Genomic DNA, 19,462 nt, shown 5'->3' with positions numbered 1-19,462 from the left:
TAATGTATAATTGTGTTGTGTACATTCTTTAATTGGCCAGTATTTATTTACATGTCTTATGCTCATACTATATATATATTTTATTTTCTATCTACGTGAAATATCTATATGTATATCAAAGAGGAAATTTTCTCTCTGGTGATATATATATATATATATATAACGTAGATACATATGTATGCATATTATATTAACAATCAAGTATGCAATCATGTACTTTATACGAGGAAAACGGTAGATGATTCAGCTTTTATATTATTGATACATGTATGTATGTAATTTAAAATTTAAATAAATTAACAAAAAGACTGAAAAATCTACCGTTAGTAGTTTGCCATCATATCACTAGAGGACTGAAATCTAAGCCACGCCTCTACTAAGTTTCCCAATACATATGCGATTTGTATTTCTTCCTTGGTAGAATCGACGGCAATCATATATATGATCGTGGTATTACTACAAAGTATATAGGTAGTAGTATGGTGTATTTGCAATCTTTAAATATATCAGTACATGAGAATTTTCTATTATGAAACGTTTTCATTGTTACATGAAGTATAAAAAAAACACAATTTCTTTTTTAAAACATTATATTAGAAAGAAACATTTAGTATGAGTCTTTAGCTCAATATATTACATGTTTATCTATATTATTTGTCTATAATTGTATTACGTATTTATAAAATACTTAAAAATATTTGTGCGTTAAATCTATCATAACAAATTAAAAGTAAGTAATCTTCATTAAAAAGTATAAAATATTTCATAGTTTTTATGGAAATATTAAATAAAACAAATATGTTGAATAGTTAACCTATCTTTAGCTTTAAAATTTCTATATATATATACAAAAAGTACATATTAACAGGTTAAAATACCTATATATTTAGTAAAGGGAGTACATCTTTCATTTGAACTAATATTGCTAATTAATATACTGCTGAGATTTTATTTTTAAATATTATTACATGGTTGTACTATCTTATTTATAATAAATGTTTAGATTTCGTGAAAAAAGAATTATATAAACAAGAACTTGTACCAATAATTTTCATGAAAATATGTAATTGAGAAAGAGAACGAGAGATATTTTTATTCTATTTTAAATAACTGGACATTAATACTTTATAAAATTGATAACAATGTATAAATATCAAAATAAATCTTAGGTTAATTTTTACAAAATATATACAGATGGTCACAAAAAGATTCAGATACTACGTATTTTTAGTTTCTAAGCTGTATATTTTTAGTAGACATTCAAAGACCAACAAATTATATTATTGTATGTATCTATACTATGTAGATAACAGTAGAAAAAATCTTTTGAATTATTGTTTATTGTTGTCTGAATATTAAAAATATTTGAAGGAATGGGTATTTTTATGTCATAGAAAGTTTTAGACACAAGATACATACATGTCAAGTTGCAAGTGTGCATTATTTTTGTTACCAATCTGTTCAGAATAAGTCGCAAAAGTTTGAAATTGAATATTTATATTTGTTTTTTATACATGATTACCATGTAAAAAAATATAACAAGTTAATTTTGTAAACTGTGGTACATATATTTCAAGAAATATACTTACTTCATAATAATTTAATTTTAATCATAGTATTTCCAATCATAATACTTTTAATCTTTTTAAATAGAGGGTAATTGTGATTGTCGAAATAAAACAAAAGATATATTAAACACATATGATGATATAAAAAATCATATGAAGTTAATTGTTTTAATCTTATGTCTTGTATATCATTAAATTTACTTTAATAGTTACTCTCAGATGATATGATATATAAGCAATAGTTTTCCAATTTGAAGAAAAAATAAAATTATTTCAATTATTTGAGACATATTTATTTCCAACATTTAGTTTATATTTATTGTTTGAAAGTAGTAATGAAACTTTAGTTCTTTCATTTTTTCTTTTTTTAATAGCTGTTTGTTGCAAGAGAAATATTAATTCATAACAAAGCAAAAATTTTAAAAATTTATATTACTAATCAATATGTAGAGGAAAAACCATTTTATTAAATATTATGTATTATTTTTAGAAATAATGGAGTCAGATTATGATGAAGATCGTGGAGCTTGGACAGAAGAAATGACAAGAAATGAAGATTGCATAGGAGAAGATAGTTTTGATAATCCTCAAGAGATATTAAATGAATGTTTGGATAAATTTAAAACACCAGATTACATCATGGAGCCTGGTATCTTTGCACAACTTAAAAGGTATAGTGATTTATTAAATAGTGAAATTCACATTAATTTTACTCATTATAGTATATTGAATGTATCTACGCAGTTTGCTTCAGAATTTGAAACATATTACCGAATTGTAAGCCAGAGAAATTTAATTCTTATATTGGTAAACAAAATGATTTAGATATTATATATTATATTATATAAGGTATTAGGTAATTATTTAGAAGTTTAGCTTTAACAGTGATTTCACTGATTTTCGAATATGTTGTAAAACCCAACATTTGGAACAACTTTTCCTTTCACGAAAATGTCAGACTCTCTTAATTTCCGAGATATTTCCAAGAAACCATCTATAGTGTTAGACCACATACAGTAAATCCTACCTATAATTATGTGTCTGCAACAGGGTATGCGTTGGTGTTGGTTACTGACTGACCCATGTCAGTTGAATAAAACGACACCTAACTCAAACCTATATGAACTATAAATAGAAGATATATATAGGGACAATAATTTAATTCCCATACTTTATCATAATTTTTAACCTTCTTTTTCTGTAATTCACTAAATGCTATTCACTAAATTCACTAAATGTTATAAACAATTTATGCCAAAAGTTTATATGAAGTTAAAATATAGTATAGTATTAGAGTGAATTCCTCTTGCGTACATACACTTACTAACAAAAGTTAAGAAATATTATGATCGCTTGGAAATTACTGTATATTTTTTATCTTCTGAGGTACATTGGATGAAATTAAAAATGGTATAAAGAGATAATAGTCCACATATGAAGTTAAAATATTTTTTTTTATATATTCGTATGAGACCTACAATTAATATTGGATCATGTAAGCAAAATAAAACTTCAAAAGTTAAGAAACATACTTTGTTTGATATACATATAACTGCTTTTAACAAAAACTAAATGAAAAATAATCTAATAAGATGTTAGATAACTATTGGATTCGATGACTGCATGTCATCTGCATGGCATTGAGTCAATTAATCGTACATAACACAGTCGATATTTTACACCATATTTTTGTAACACTTTGCATCAATCCCCTTTTATTTGCAAAAAGTTGACTTTCTAGTTGATATTAAATTAATTCCGTAAATGTTTAATTGGGTTTAAATTAGGAGATTGACTTAGAATTAATTATATTAGCATTTTGTTCCAGAAGAAATGTTATATAATTAATTTAGAGGAATGTTTTGGGTTCATTATTGTGTTGTAATGATCACTTTATTGGCATTTTCACATTTGCACATGGCAACATATATGTTTATAAAATATTGTAATACACAAATCTGTCCATAGTTCCTTTTATTTGTATTAGCAGATCAGGATCATTACAGTTCCATCATGTTATCATCTCCAAATTTCATTGTTTATTTTAGGTATTTAACATTAAAACTTATTGTATGTTCATTATGGACTGTTGTCTGTTTATGGCATTTTTAATTCTAACTAATGTATCTTAAGATAAAAAATATACAGTAATTTTTAAATGATAACTATGTTTCTTTACTTCTGTCAGTAAGTGTATGTGTTTCAATACAGAAACTTAATTTTTTTTAGTCCTTACTCTTTACAAGTATAACCACAATTTGCAAAAATTGTTTTCTGAATACGTATTTATTTACTGTAATTTAATTAGTGAATAAATGATTTAGATTAGAAACTCTTTTCTATTCTCATTTCATAAAGCATCCAACTATTATGTGTCTTATATGGATACTTCCATTCCAGTATTCCAGTTAGCAAACAAACAAATAAATAATATGTTTAAAGTTTTGATAATTAAGATATTTTTGTACAATTTTATTTTGAAAATATAAATTGACATAAAAATATTGAAAAAAGTGGGGATTTAGAGTGGTTATGCAATGTATTGAGGAGAATATAAAAAATTAATAAAGGAAAAGTTGAAATCAATATCCGGTTGCCAATAGAAGAATTAATAAAATATTTAAGTTTTCTGCAAGGGGGTATTGTTCATAGTATCATATCTAGTATGGCAACAAGATGCATAAAGCATATATTTGAATGATTTATTAGCTATACTTTTATAAGTAATGATATCAAATGTCATACTTTATAATTGATATTTTCTCTTATGGTAAAGAATCAATGAAATTGAACTATATATTGATATATTTTAACTATATATTGTATTTGCTTATCAGGATTACATGCATTACACATTATTATAAGAGTAAACTCATGCTAGTTATTTATAATATAAAATGCAGAAGTTGTCAAAGCTAAGAGAGGCAAAAATATATATTACTACAATATAGCGAACATAAATACCTATCAAAAGTAATATTTGCAAAAATATTTAATGAAGAATTGTTCAAACATTCGTTATTTATGTTTCTCAATGTGTTTTGAAATGCATAACGGATTGAAAATAATAAAAGTACACAGTTTCTTTCATGAAAAATAATTAATATTACAATCGCCAAAAAGTTAAAATGTTTTATTATACTCTGCATACTAGATCAAACGTTTATGAAACGTTCTTAAAAATTATAATCTCTTAGGCTTCCGTACATCCGTGTCGCTCGGGTTTTCGAAATTCAACTCGGATACCAGCATGAGCGGGCAGTGGGGGTGTGCAGACCGTTTCAAGTTTTGGGACTCCGAGCTTCGAGACTAATCAGAAAAAATTTGGGCGGGATCTTGATATACTTGTATTACTCGAGGTCCCGAAATTCGATTGGAGTATCAGTAATAGACTTATGTATCAGCATGCTAAATAATTAAAAGCGGGCAATCTAATTTCGTGTCAATTCGACAAGTCGAATGGGATCGGCAAGGCTCAGAAGTCCGAGATCCAATTATTAGGAAATATTAAGAGGAAATAAAGATATAAAAAGGAACGATGATAATAAGCTTTACATGAATAAATATTCATATTTAAAATTTATATTTAAAATTTTGGAAAAAAATTATTTTTATTTTAATAATAATTTTGCAAATTTGAGATTGTAGGATATTTGATTTCTTTGTACAGAGTCTGTAGCGAATAGTGTGTTTTTATTTGTTTATGGTTTTTTTATTTTAGTTTTATACATATTTTGTTTTGTGAAGTTATTGCACTATTTTGTAATTACTTTATCTCCTCCTAATAGCTGGATCTTGGACTCGCAAGCCTTAAGTCGATTCGTGCAATTTTAGTTGAGCTGACACGAAGTTAGACTGTCTGTTCATGCTGATACATATTTCTATGGTTGATACCCAAATCGAGCCCGAGTGATATGGATATAGAGATCCCGCCCGAACTTCTTCTACTGATCCGTCCCGAAACCCTGAGAAACAGGGAGGGTCTGCACATTTCTATATTTTTTATCAAATCTCATAATAATCATTTCATGTTTTCATATTAAACAATCATGAAAAGACTGAAATAAAATTCTCTATTATAGAATTTATAATTATTACACAAAAATTCATCATGTATATTTAATGATGAAATGGAAACTAAATATTGACGATATTCCTCTTACTACATTCATTAGTTTTATCCAATGAATTTTATTAACATAACATCGTTATTACCTGTAGATATAGGTAAATAATGGATTCATAATTTTATAAAAAATTAATGTTACATACAGGATGAAATTTTCATTTAATGGTACAAAAATATACAAGTAAACATTCTTTGATTTTAAAGATGATATTTGGTAATAATGTTTCTTTGATTATAAGTTACTATAATCATTAAACTAGTTTTTAATAGAGATTACAATTTTTTTATTTAATAAAATACCCTTCATTACTTACTTTCCTGCAAAGTGCCTTAATAAAGTATATGTAATTTAATCTTTTTTTGCTTCTTATTTATTCTAAACAACTATTTAGATTATTATATGGAATGATTACAAAAAGTATTTGCAAGCCATTATATTTATTATAACATTTATATATTAATTAATTAGATCCCAGTATATTAAATTTCATATCACATAATATTACTATAGTATAGTAATATTAGTTATATAGTAGTGTTTTCATGTAATTATAAATCTAGAATTTGATAAAGGAATGCTTCATTAGAAAGTAAGGATATGTGCTTTTTGTAGCCACTGTAAATGATGTTAATTTCAATATGTGTATTTAATTATGCACTGGTGCACTATTTGTAAAATTTAAAAGAAATGTAATGATATTTTTTATATTATAATATATCATTATTTCTCCCACTTTATAGATATTTTCAAGCTGGTGGAAACCCAGAACAAGTGATAGAATTGTTATCTAAAAACTATACAGCTTGTGCTCAAATGGCAAATCTTCTTGCAGAATGGCTTATTCTTGCTGGAGTTAAAGTTACAGATGTACAAGCAATGGTAGAAAACAACTTAAAAGATATGATATTGAAAACATTTGATCCCAAAAAGGCAGATAAAATCTTTACAGAGGAGGGTGAAGTAAGTTTTTTAATCCTTCATTGATTTTTGAATTAAGTATTAAATCTTAGTTAATACTTAAAGTTCAATATTTTGTGTATCAGACTCCTGCTTGGTTAACGGAAATGATACAACATCCTACCTGGCGGTCACTTATTTACAGACTTGCGGAAGAATATCCTGATTGCTTGATGTTAAACTTCACTATAAAGGTAAAATTTTTATTAAAATATTGCTTTTATTCAAATAGGAATTGTTGGAAATATTGTTATTACATATATAGATAAATATAATAGTAGTAATAACATTATACATATAAGAGGCGTGCTCTTTGAATAAATTCTTCTGCATTATTTGTAGTGTATTATTTGAATCAATTAGAAGTCATGCTAACTAACACTATAAATTAAAATGCATAGAAAAATGACAATTACAAACATTTTTAAATGTACCTTAGAATTTACCAATTTTTGTGCTTATAACAAATAAATCTATGAAAATAAAGTTTTTTTGAGATGTTGAATTTTTTCCGTGTAACGCACGGTTTTTGAAAAAATAAATGAAAGACTGTGTACTATTCATATAAATATATCTATATCATACTTGTCTTTAACTGACATTTGACTAACTTTGACTTTGACATAACGAGTTTTGTGTTCTGTCATTTGTTATTTCTTTATTTTTGTAGAATGCTAAAAATTATCACCTTGTATTTCAAAACAACCTTGTAGGCTTATAAGTAGCAGTTCAATCGATTCAAATCCAGGGGAGAAAATTCTCCCCAGTAACCATTGAGAAAATAATCAATATAATAAAAATAATATAATTTTGCACAATAAGAAGTAAAGTTAAAAGGAAAAAGTAAATCAATAAGCATCAACACAGAAAGATATTCTTCTATATATAAGACATTTTACTAACTTGATTAATTAATATATAAGTATACTAGTATTATAAAACATAATACTGGTTGGTCTTTATCCAAGAAAAATGTAATTCGTCACTCAGATTTCTAAAATTTTGAATACAATAATTTTTTTATTCATGAATACCTGTTTTTTAATTAATAGTCTCATTTCTCTTGAAAATAAAATATGAGCCATTCGTTATGAAAGTGGGACAAGTTCACTTTTGAAAAAAAGTCGCATTAAGAGTCTTTGAAAAAACAGGATCGAAAAATCCCTGAACAGCGCGATAGCGCTTCTCTTAGTTGATTGCGAAGAGGAACAAGCGGTGCAATAGTGCTCGTCATATTTGTTACTTTAAATACGTCTATATTATTGTATATGCGTGCTATTAGTTTATAAATATTTTAAGTTTTGTTCAATAAAAATTATTGAGAAGATGACAATGAAATACAAAATACCTTCAGTCGTCTGTAGCGTTCAAATATACTGAGACTTTTCGACACAAAATCTAAACAGCGCGATCGCGCTGCTTGGGATTCAAACGGTTAAATATGAAATTTTACTTTACAATAAATTTACCATCCATATTTAAATATCTAATGTTTTGATCAGTATATATTTGGTTGGTAATTTGCAAATTTTGGTAGATGCAAAATCATTTACTAGACATGAAAGTGGAACAACCTCATTTTCTATAAAATGTCCCAAAACTGATATTAAAATATCGATAATTAATTAATTTCTATTTTCTGGGCATTCTTATCTACCAAATAACGCAGATTTTAGAATTATGAAAATGACATCATGAAAATCAAATGCTTTGTATATTCCTCGAGATTATTACAAAATCATGATAGAATGTTAGGAAGAAACGAAATTTTGTTTATACAAAATGAAACACGGTGAATTCTTCCGACGAAAGCTTTAAAAAATGCAATTCTAAAAGAGTAAAGAATATTGATAGGGAGAAGACAAACTGACTGAAAATTCATATGTTGGATGAGGTTTTTAACACATTGTTGACCGGCAATTTTACTCAGAATTTATCTCATGTTACCAGCTATTATTTCGTAATTGGATGTGGAAGTAAAACAATATAAATAAACTTTAATAAATTTTATTTATTATTCAACTTTTAATATTTCTTTTTCGTATGATAAACAGTGTAACAATCACCTATGTGTAATGGTACACAACAGCTTTTGCAAATATACCTAGTTTCGTTGCGTTTTCCTTTTGAAGAGCATACTCTATGCACTATGCTGACCAACAATTGCATTGTATGATTTCCAACAGCGCACTGAGAAAATGACGCTGATGCGAAAAAAAAACTCATCACGAGTTTACTCGTGGCCGAGCAACAATGTGTTAAGAAGTGCCCATATACTGTTTTGTATAAAACATGAATGGAAGGCTTTCATAATTCTAAATTTACTACCATCCTCAAGGCCTCAAACTTTAAAATATTGAATTAACTTACTTTATTGTCTTACATACCTCCTGTATATCATGAATATTTTAATATACTTGCACATAACACTCCAAAATAAAAGATATTATTTTGTTCTGCAATAAATGTTGTAATAAGTTATAATTAAATAATAATTATATAAAAATTCAAATTACAAAGAAATTTCGTTATTCACGATTTTTATAATTCATTAATTATGAAAATGAGGCAACTCTATTTCAGATTTATAAAAACACCTTTTTTTGTAATGTATTCTTATAAAAATCGTTGTGTAGTAAATTTACCTGTGTTAAAAGTATATACAACATGGTGAAACTTTTCTAGGGTGTACTTATATTTCTTAATTGTATGAACCACGAAACTTTAAATATCTCATTAATAAAGAAAATGGACTTACCCTATTTTTATAATAAGTGGCTTATATGTATTTATATTTGGAAGAATTCAACTCAGTATATCTGAGATCTATTCGCCTTTGTTGATTATTAATTTTACGATCATAGAAATTTCTGGTTAAAAGATAACTAGCAGATTGAAATTTGTACACAAATTTTGTACATATATGTATCATCAACTGACATATTTCGACTTTTATTATATTACACAAGTAATCTGTTTGCAATAATATAATTTTTGTACAATTATTATATATGAAATATTTTACAAACATTTAATACATACTGTACAAATCTTATTGAATTTTTGTATCTTTTTTACATTTCTTACAGCTTATATCTGATGCTGGATTTCAAGGCGAAATTACAAGCATTTCAACAGCTGCACAACAAATTGAAGTATTTTCACGAGTTTTAAAAACTGCAATTGCTGGATTTTTGCAAAATACAGAAGATTGGCAGTCAAGTATACAAGAATGTGCAGTAAGTATTATTATTTATGATTTATATTCTGAATCAATTTAAAGTATAATATGTGTATATTATATTTCATACACATACAGAATAAGATTTTTGAAAAGTCTTTTAACCATAAAGCAATGTCTTTTATAAGAATTCAGGGGCAATATTATTATTATTATTATTATTTATTTTTAGTCCGTGCCTCTCGGCTTTGGACGAACTTTCGGTTTTTACAACACATTATTGCACTTATCATATTCTTACCTCTAATCTAAAACTAATGCTTACGATCTATTTCAACTTATGCCTACAAATTATTGCAACTTAAGCCTACGCACTATTGCCACTTTGGTCTTTTTTCCTCTTTGCTGCGCTACCTTTCTGTCCTTCTACCCCATCTTGTATTGCCTTTGCCCTTCTTTTCTCTATTATTGCTCTTAAGTCCATTAGTCCTTCCCCAGTCTTATTCAATGTTTTTTCCATGTACTTTGCTCCTCCTGTTATTTCACATTCCTCTATTACATGTCTCAGGTCCTCTTCTTCCCTTCCACATAGTCTGCACCTTTTTTCTCCCTCCTCTTTCCAATGTTCCTTCGCTTTGGTCTCGTTTCCACACCTGAATCTGGCTATAATTTTCCTGTCCTTCCACTTCATCCTCCCTTCCAAATACTTTGGCGTCTCCTCTTTGGTTATGTTCCTGTAGTATCTGTTGTATTTGGATTCCCTTATCCTTTTTCTCCTCTCTTTTGTTTCTCTCTTCCTTCTTTCTTCTACAATTTGGTCTCCTGTCCAACTTTCTTGCTCTCCTCCTGCTTCCCTCTGTGTCCCTCCGTTTCTCACCTCTTCTAGTTCCTTCTTTCTCTTTCTTGCTCTTTTCCCTTCCTGGCCATTTCCCCAGTTTCTCTCTCTTTCCTTTATGCACTCTTTTACCAGCTCCTTTTCCGATTCTAGAGTTCTTTCCTCATACTTCGCTGCTCTTTTTAGTGCTTTTACCTTGATTTCTTCTATCTTGCACTCTTCTGTCAATATGTAGTTTGGTGTTGTCCTGTCTAAACCTAAGATCCATTTTACATACCCTCTTTTTATCCTATCTAGCGCTTCTTCCATGTTCCAACCCCATACCTCTGCTCCAAACAGCGCCATGCTCTATACTAATGCTTCAAACATCTTCATTCTCCTCTTGTAGTCGTGTTTGAATATTCTTTCTCCCACGCTCCATGTTTTCTTCATTGCTATCATCGCTCTCCTTTTCCTGTCTTATATGTGCTTCTCATCGCTGCCGTTTTTCTGCAGTATGTACCCTAGGTATCTTATCTCCTCCACCTCTTCCAGTTCTTGCTCTTCCCAATTCCATCTTCTTTGTCTCCTTTTGTTCCTTCTTTTTTCAAACACTACTATTTTTGTCTTTTCTGTGCTTAGCTCCAATTCTGCTTCTCTTAGAAATTTTCTGAATTTCCTTAGCATCTCCTTTAGCTCCTCTTCCCTATCCGCCATCAACACAATATCATCCGCGTACGTCAGTGACCATACCTTTCTCCCTCCTATCGCTATGCCCCCGGCTTGCCCTTTCCTTAGTTCATCTTCCAGCCCTGCCACGTAGATGTTAAATAATGTCGAGCTCAGCGGGCACCCTTGTCTGACTCCCCTCACTGTCCAAAAGGCTTCCGTGTTACGGTTTCCGACTCTCACCACATTCTTCGTTTCTGTGTATAATTCCTTAATTCTTCTGGTCAGGTTTTCGCTAACCCCCATCTTTTTCATTTTCTCCTCCAGTTTAGTCTGTCTGTTTAGTCTGTCGAACGCCGCTCTTAAATCCGCAAAACAAGCAAACAGCTTCCCTCTTTCCCTACTCAACTGTTTGTCAATGATGTGGCTTATCACGAACACTGCGTTGATTACTCCTCTTCCTTTTCTGAATCCAAATTTGCTCTCTTCCAGTTTGGTTTCGATCTCTGCCTTTAGCCGTTCGTCCAGTATCCCTGCATAGATCTTATATGCCGTGTCCATTAACGTTACTCCTCTGTAGCTCTTCGCTACTCTCTTGTCGCCCTTCTTGTATATTGGACATATTACCCCTTTTTTCCAATCTTCCGGTATCCCTTCTCCGTTCCAGATCTTCCTTAGCAACTCCCATAACGCCTCCCCCACTTCCATCGGTGCATACTTCCATACCTCATTTTCTAGCCCGTCCTCCCCCATTGCCTTCTTCTCTTTCAGTTTTCTTATTTGGTATATCACCTCTTCCTTCTCTATATTATCTTCCCTCTCCTTTCTTATTTCCTCCTCCTCTCCCTGCTCCCCTGTTTTCCTGTCCTCTTTGTGCTCTTTTCTTTCTAGAATCTCCATAAAGTGATTCTTCCACTCTTCTTCGCTTATTTCTTCATCTATGCCCTCTCTTCTTCTTCTGTACTTGTTTATGTACTTCCATACCTCTTGCTCTGTTCTAATCTTCCTGATCTTCTCCATTTCCTCTTCTTCGTGTCTTTCCTTTCTTTCTTTGCACCACAGTTTGAATGCGGGTTGATTCTTTATATATTTTACTGTTTCATTTTCAACTTCTATGCTTTCCGCAAAATTTCACCTTCAAGTTTGACAAGTTTTACAAGTTTGACAAAGCATTTCTCTATCTCCCATCCCTACGTTCGCCCAGCCAGAAATTGAATTTGTTCATTTTTGTTATCAAAACTATCGACACACAAAATTTTAAAGTTTATACTGACCATTATATTGACTACGTAGCAATGACGCTAGTTCGAGGACTATATACAGAGTGTTCGGCTACAGGTGTAGAAAAATTTAAGAGGTGATTCTTGAAGCTAAAATAAGAGAAAATTCAAGAATAAAAAAATCGCGTTTTCGGCTAATTTTTAATTGTTAATATCAAAAAAACAAAGTAGAAAACGCAATCTTTTTATTCTTGATTTTCATCTTATTTTAGTTTCAGAAATTATCCCTCAAATTCTTTAACTCGCTGTATTAACCGAATGTATAGTCCTGACTGTATGTATAGTCTATGCCAGGCATCATTATCTTCATACAGTATAGACTTATGAATTGCAATTCCTTTAACTTCACCTTAATGAACGCTTTCGTTTTCTGGGAGTTCCTGCTTTCTTTTAGATTTTAATTACCTTTTTCCTTCTTGCTAGTAGTTGCTTTTTATTATAGAGAGACGATATACATATATTTAAAATGTTACAGTATGTATTTGTATTGTAGTAAAAGGTATATTTTTAAAATATTATAATATATAAATATTATAAAATATTAAAATATATAATCTTTTTCTGCTAGAAAATGGTATGTCATGGACAACACACTTACGTCTACAGTCAAGTATTGTTGCAAATTCTTGCACAAGAATCACGTGGTGGATTTATGATGAAAAGGCTTTCTCAGGAAATCACTAAATGCGCTCAACAGAAGTAAGAAAAAGTTTTTACTATTTTATCGAGTATATAAAGTCAGAGAGCGTTCAATTGTTCTTAACTTAGGATCAATAGAATCTAATAACAAAGAATATTAATAAGTCTGTTTTCCAAATTTCTCTAACTTGTTTAAACAGAGAGCACAAACAAACAGAGACTACATAAATTATCGTATGGTTTTCTTAATATTTTGATTATCTTAACTCTTCAGCCACACGATAAAATGTATCATCGATCATAGGACATCGTATACATGCATATGATATTACACTTGATGTCATGTAGCATGTACAACCTATGAGTATAGTAATGATAATGATAGTAATGACTAGTTACGGTAATTAGAGGAAGAGGCTAGTAATAGTAACAGGAATAGAGAGAAATGCGGAAATTGTGTAAGCTTTAAAGATTAATGTTTGTTGCTTGTTTATTTACAAATATAGGGAAATTTTGGATTTTATTAGAAGATGAACATAATATGCCGTTTTTCTTACGTGATGGAAATCTTCATAGACACTGCATTCGGGGGAGGGGGTTAGGTAGCTAGTAATGAGATTTACTTGTTTAAACTTATTTTACGTGGTGAATAACAATAAAAGTTTATTTTAAAACTACACACATCCTTATATGCTATTTGGGAATAAGGATATCTGTAGATACAAGTCTGTGGCTGTTAGAGCTTGCAATTTTATTTATGTAATATTATCATTCAAAATAACTTCGTTGTTCTTGACAAGACTAAAAAATGGAGAAAGAACGTATGTTCTCTTGAGAATGGAGTAATTGAGAAAAAAACGTATAGTATTATGCGAAGGTTTATGAAATACTGTGAATAATAAGATAATAAAATCTCGCCCTCTTCGCTGTATTATCCGATATTCCTTTATTCTGGACCACATAGACTTATTTGTCAAATAATATCGAGTGACTAACCTGGCTGAGAGGTATCCGCAGCGTTTAATAGGTAATTTATTTTAATGGATTGTTTTATGATCTGTAACATATAAGGAAATTTAGACAGGCTATGTGAGTATTTGATTAATTTTATTCCACAAACACGGCTGTCTCTGCCATACTGTTTATATGATAGCGAAACATTTTATTATTTTAAGTTTATTTCAAGTACTGTTTACAGTACGTAATGTATAGTTTAGTATATACTGTTCTCCGGAATGATTTCTGAGATTACTAAGACTGTAGTACTCTCGAGACAAGGCAAGCAACAAACATCCCATGATATGATAGGAACATGCAGTATGACGTCTGCTGGTGTATCGGTATGTACATTAACGGAATGTACAACGTTTCATACAGTCTGGTTCTCGAACGGCTATGCCACAATTCGCACTGGACTTAGAATATCAATCTGAGAAGGTTGATGCAGCATGATATGTCCGTTGATCGTAAGATTGCCTTTTGGGTTTGGCTCCTTCGGATTTTAAGTTTGACACCCTGTAGCTTCAAGCATTCATCTTAGAATTCACCATCTATTTTTGTGACGTCGCTGATGTTCGAAGGAATGTCGTTATCGGTATCATTATCAGTATCATTCTGCGATACATTTCTTTTTATTTTTAACTGCTTCTCGTATTTCGCGTTTACTTGTTAAACTTTGCAGTCAAATCTTCTGTTACCTTATATGGATCCTTAAATCCCTGTGCTCATTTCTCCGAATACCTACCGTTGACTTTTACTAAACATAGATCATTTACGGTGAATGATTTCGTATTGCGTTTGCTTTTTTTGTCAAACCTACTTTTTTCATATGTAGCGTTCTTCTTAATGTTGTTGTCTGCCTTATCGCGTTGGACCGTGTGAAATAAGCATTATGGAATTTTTTACGTCTTCTTTCCTCCTCAGTCCGGGAAATATAATACGGTATTTTTATCTAAGGATGCTACATAGCGTTGCAGATAAACGTCTTTTGCGCGTTATATACTTCACAAATAATTTTTAATTCATTTAATGTAACATAACCTATCTTATTCCTTTACATATTTGATTTATACGTTTTTTTAAGAAATCGTAGAGGAATAGAAGAAAAAAATTTATCTTTTTTAATTCTTTAATTGTTTCATTGTTTAAGTTCTATTAACTCGTCATATAAAATAGGACTTAGACATATAGTCACGATCTATTATCGAGTATTCTTCGAAAAAGTTGTCGTCCAGATTTTGCACAATTTCAATGAATTTCGCATATTTATTGTTAATTATGAAAACGTTCCTGGATAGTCATGAGAACATGTGGCTTATAGAATATTCCAATTCAAATATCTTATTCATTGTATCTTCAGTAGCAAATATAGATGTAATATTGTTCGATATTTTAATAATTTTTATTTCATAATTTTCGTGCATTACGACGCGTTTGTAATCTTCGCAGAACAACAATGTGATCGTCGTTGCTTTGTGAACAGTTCCTGTATTAATAATAATTTTCATATTTTCAATATGCGTTTTTCAACGCCTTACTTTTCTCTCTGAATAGGCTCAAGTAGTTCTCCAACGTAGTAGTATATTTGTGGAGTAATTGATCTCAATGTCATGCAATTCGTAACGAATTTCGTTGAACATAAATGTGATGTTATTGACATCCAGAATTGTATTTACAACGGCATCCTCCGGCTCTCTTCTAACAAGCTCAGTATATGGTAATACATAGAGATTCTGCAGTTGTATCAGTATTCTTATTTCATACGTTGTTGTTCAACGTGGTATTATGGATTATACGTGTGTACCCCAGAAAACTGACGTATTTCACGTTTCGTACGCTCAACTTGATCGTCCTTCTCTGTTTCGTTTCTCTGATCGGGGGTGGAGAGTTTTGAGTTGAAAGATTTTCAGGCAATCGATGAGATTTTGCAATTGAATTATCCATTGTATAGCCACAATTTATTGCTTCGTTTCTTCAACATATTTTTTAAGAATTTGATTCCTTCTTTTTCTTCTTCCTTTCCAACCACTTCCGCGTTTGTAAGGTGATAGATAGAGTCCGCGATGATAGTGATTCCTATCGCGCGATTATAATATTGTATTTCCTCCAGTTCTTTTCGCGCTGCCTTCGCATCATTTACGGCCTTTACCACCCTGAGTGCACCGCCGGTTAATGCTTTTATGGCTAATAACGTGAGAGACAAGGACAGGAGTACAGCGCCGCGTTTACATATACAGAATATTTTATTTTAGCTTTCATAGCAACGCGTCCTTGAATATCATACGTTGATGTACCCGTTCGATCAAATTTTTGTTCTTTTCGTGACGCCCTACGACACTTTTAGACGAAGAATAGACGTTAGAATAGACGAAAATTCTTCCATATGAAAATAAACAAGCTAAAAAGAAAATCTTTCTGTAAGAAAGTAAAAAAGAAGAATGAAAAGGAGAGGAAAATATCGTTCGAAGAAGAGCATTGCGTAAATTGTATGGATTGTCTATTTGTATTGTTGGGCTCATTCTTACGAATTCCTTTATAAACAAAGAGAAGTGAAAATTAGCGAGAAAGTTGCACATACCGACGTAAGACGTAACTTCCCGCTAAGACGAGTCATCGTACGGGGATTCGACGATCTGTGACACGCCAAAATAGTTCGTGCGTATCCGAAACACAATTGCAGACACCAATAAATTCTGAGAGAGAGAGAGAGAGAGAGAGAGAAAGGGGCGAGAGAGAGAGAGAGGGAGTAAACAAGCCAAGTTTTTTTTTTTATTTAATAATTTACATTCACAATTTGTCCAATTTGGACATTTGGTGAAATTTTTTAGCTGTTTGATTATCGTGTGGGTGGCTACCCCCAGCGGGGTACCATCTTCGTGTTTGTTAGGTTATATCCTTTGTGAGATCTGCTGGGTGTTTCCTTTTCAGTCTTCTTTCTATGCTTGTTGTGTTGATCGTTTCCGCAGCCAGCCGGTTCCGTTGTGTACAAGCCAAGTGAGCAAACAAACTCGTACAATGTCTTTAAAAGCTTAAATCTCAAATATTTATCACTCCTTTTATGTATCGATATTAAATAATACGTATCCTCTAAATCTATTGTCGCCATATAATAATTTGAAAGAATTAATTCTATTGCTGAGCGTAAATCTTTCAGTTTGAAAAGAATGAGAAGTTTCTGTAAATCTATACAAGTTTTCCAAATATAAAATGAATCTGTAAGTACCGTCAGGTTTCTGCTAAAAAAATATGAAGCTAGAAATTGCTTCTTCTTGGGTTTCCAAACCCTTATTATTTTCTTTCTTAGCAATGATTGAATGGTTACATTGTAGTTCTCAATTTCTTTCTTTAAACTAAACTGACGGACGCTTATCCTGAAATACCTTGGATTAGAATTCCATCTTATATCCTTGAATGCAACTTATTATAAATACATCCTCTATTATTTTTTGCCATTCACGTAGAAAACATCTCTTGGTTTGTTACCTTCACCCATGCTTATTTGGTCCTGTTCATTAGATTGAATCCCTGATTCGGATTGAATTGCAAATGAGAACAACTGGAACCCTGAAAATTCCTGTAAATTGTCTGACGCAAGCTTATTAAGTTTAACCACTTGCATTGGCAATTTACACATGCGTACACTGTAACTCGTCTGAAACGAGCAGATTCGGTAGGGTCTTACACAAAGAATTTTACACAAATATGAATACTAATTTTGTTTTATTAATAATTTTGTACAGTATGGTATATTTCAAAATAGTCTGGGATATGTAATGCCACTATGCATTCCTTGCATTTCCACATAGTTCACTGCGTTTTTTCTGTTTCGTACATACTCTACACCTTGTTTATGGATCTTTTTTAGCTTTCCTGAGTGGAATATTCCTTGGAAAATGAATATTCCACGTTCTTTATAATCAGTAATACATGCGTTCTGTAAAATTTGTCATCGTCGTCGTTCATCGCTGGTAATTGGTTGGAAAAACTGATAGCGGATCCCGCAAATTCCGCGTGTCTTACGGTAGGGATTAACCGTTACTATTAATAAAACAATTAAAAAACCAAAAATGTTTTGTGAAAACGTTTTTAATAACATTTGTGAAAGACTCGATAGCAAACACTAAACCTTGAAATTTGACAGGCAGATGGAATCAGAGGTAATAAACATAATTTTCGGAGCAGTAACGGCTCCTTGGGGATTTTTGTTGATCCGAGTGAATATGTTGAAGAAATCGTAGACAACAGGACCAACAGAGAAATAAAAATGGAAGATGGTGTATGGTATCTCTACAAAGGTAGAAACGGCCATTGTCGAAAAGTTGTTATAGAAATAGGAAAGAATTATGAAGTACCGTGGATGAAGAAATGGACGGTGTGTAATGGTTGGGTTGCGGTACGGAACATTGGTTGAAATTACTAAAACAAAATAAACGAATTATTTGACTTGTATGTAATACTATATTGATAATTCCATGCGACGTAGTGCATTCGAAATTGCGCAGCGCATATTATTTTTATTTTCGGGACAACTGCCCTCCGACGTGTATAACACGTCGTTGACAATTTTATTTATTTATTTATTTATTTAAATTTTACAATTTGTCCAGTAGGACATTTGGTAAAATATTATAGCTGTAAATATTTGATAAAATATAGCATGTGGATGGTTACCCCCAGCGGGACTCCATCTTCCAGGTTTTATTGTATTTCTATTGTGAGATCTGCAGGATGCTTCTTCTTCAGTCTTCTTTCTATTATGGTTTTATTCGTTTCAGCTACCAGCTGATTTGGGTGTGTTACAAGTCTTTCTTTATACTTTTTTGCATATCTGGCGATTTCCTCTTTGACTGTTGGAATTTTTAAATATTTTCGTAAGTCTTCATTTCTGATGTACCATGGAGCGTTAACTATTGCTCTTAAGATTTTTGCTTGCTCTGTTTCTATTTTATTTATGTGACTCATTGCTACCATCCCCCATAGTGGGACTCCGTATGTCCAGATTGGTTTCATTATTGTTTTGTATATATTTAGTTTATTCATTATGCTTAATTTAGATTTTCTGTTGGTTAACCAGTACATCTGCTTCATTTTTTCACGTATTTTGTTTGTTATTGACTTTATGTGATGCTTTCATGTAAGGTGTGTATCTAAATGTATTCCTAGATATTTGACATGCTTTGTTTGTGCTATGTGGGTGCCGTTCAGTTGGATATCTGGTGTTTTTT

At 30.9% G+C, this 19,462-nt stretch overlaps 1 protein-coding gene across 12 annotated transcripts in view; it reads left to right on the top strand.

Moving 5' to 3' along the window:
* Nucleotides 1-319: 319 nt before the first annotated feature.
* LOC122572757 (negative elongation factor D) overlaps nucleotides 320-19,462 on the top strand; it is a 34,056-nt gene continuing 14,913 nt past the window's right edge. For 11 of the 12 annotated variants that reach the window (XR_006318558.1, XR_006318557.1, XM_043738157.1 and 8 more), the window contains exons 1-6: nucleotides 478-730; nucleotides 2,059-2,239; nucleotides 6,439-6,658; nucleotides 6,742-6,849; nucleotides 9,745-9,894; nucleotides 13,168-13,298. Coding sequence is in view for 10 of the 12 variants with exons in the window: in XM_043738157.1 (XP_043594092.1) it covers nucleotides 2,064-2,239; nucleotides 6,439-6,658; nucleotides 6,742-6,849; nucleotides 9,745-9,894; nucleotides 13,168-13,298 (785 nt within the window). In the remaining 2 variants the exon portion in view is untranslated. The other variant, XM_043738155.1, reaches the window with a different exon arrangement.

This window comes from Bombus pyrosoma, linkage group LG11 (genome assembly GCF_014825855.1).
Source record: "Bombus pyrosoma isolate SC7728 linkage group LG11, ASM1482585v1, whole genome shotgun sequence".
Taxonomy (NCBI): Eukaryota; Metazoa; Arthropoda; class Insecta; order Hymenoptera; family Apidae; genus Bombus; species Bombus pyrosoma.
Note: the sequence above shows the minus strand (reverse complement) of the source record. Positions and strands in the feature narration are given on the sequence as shown.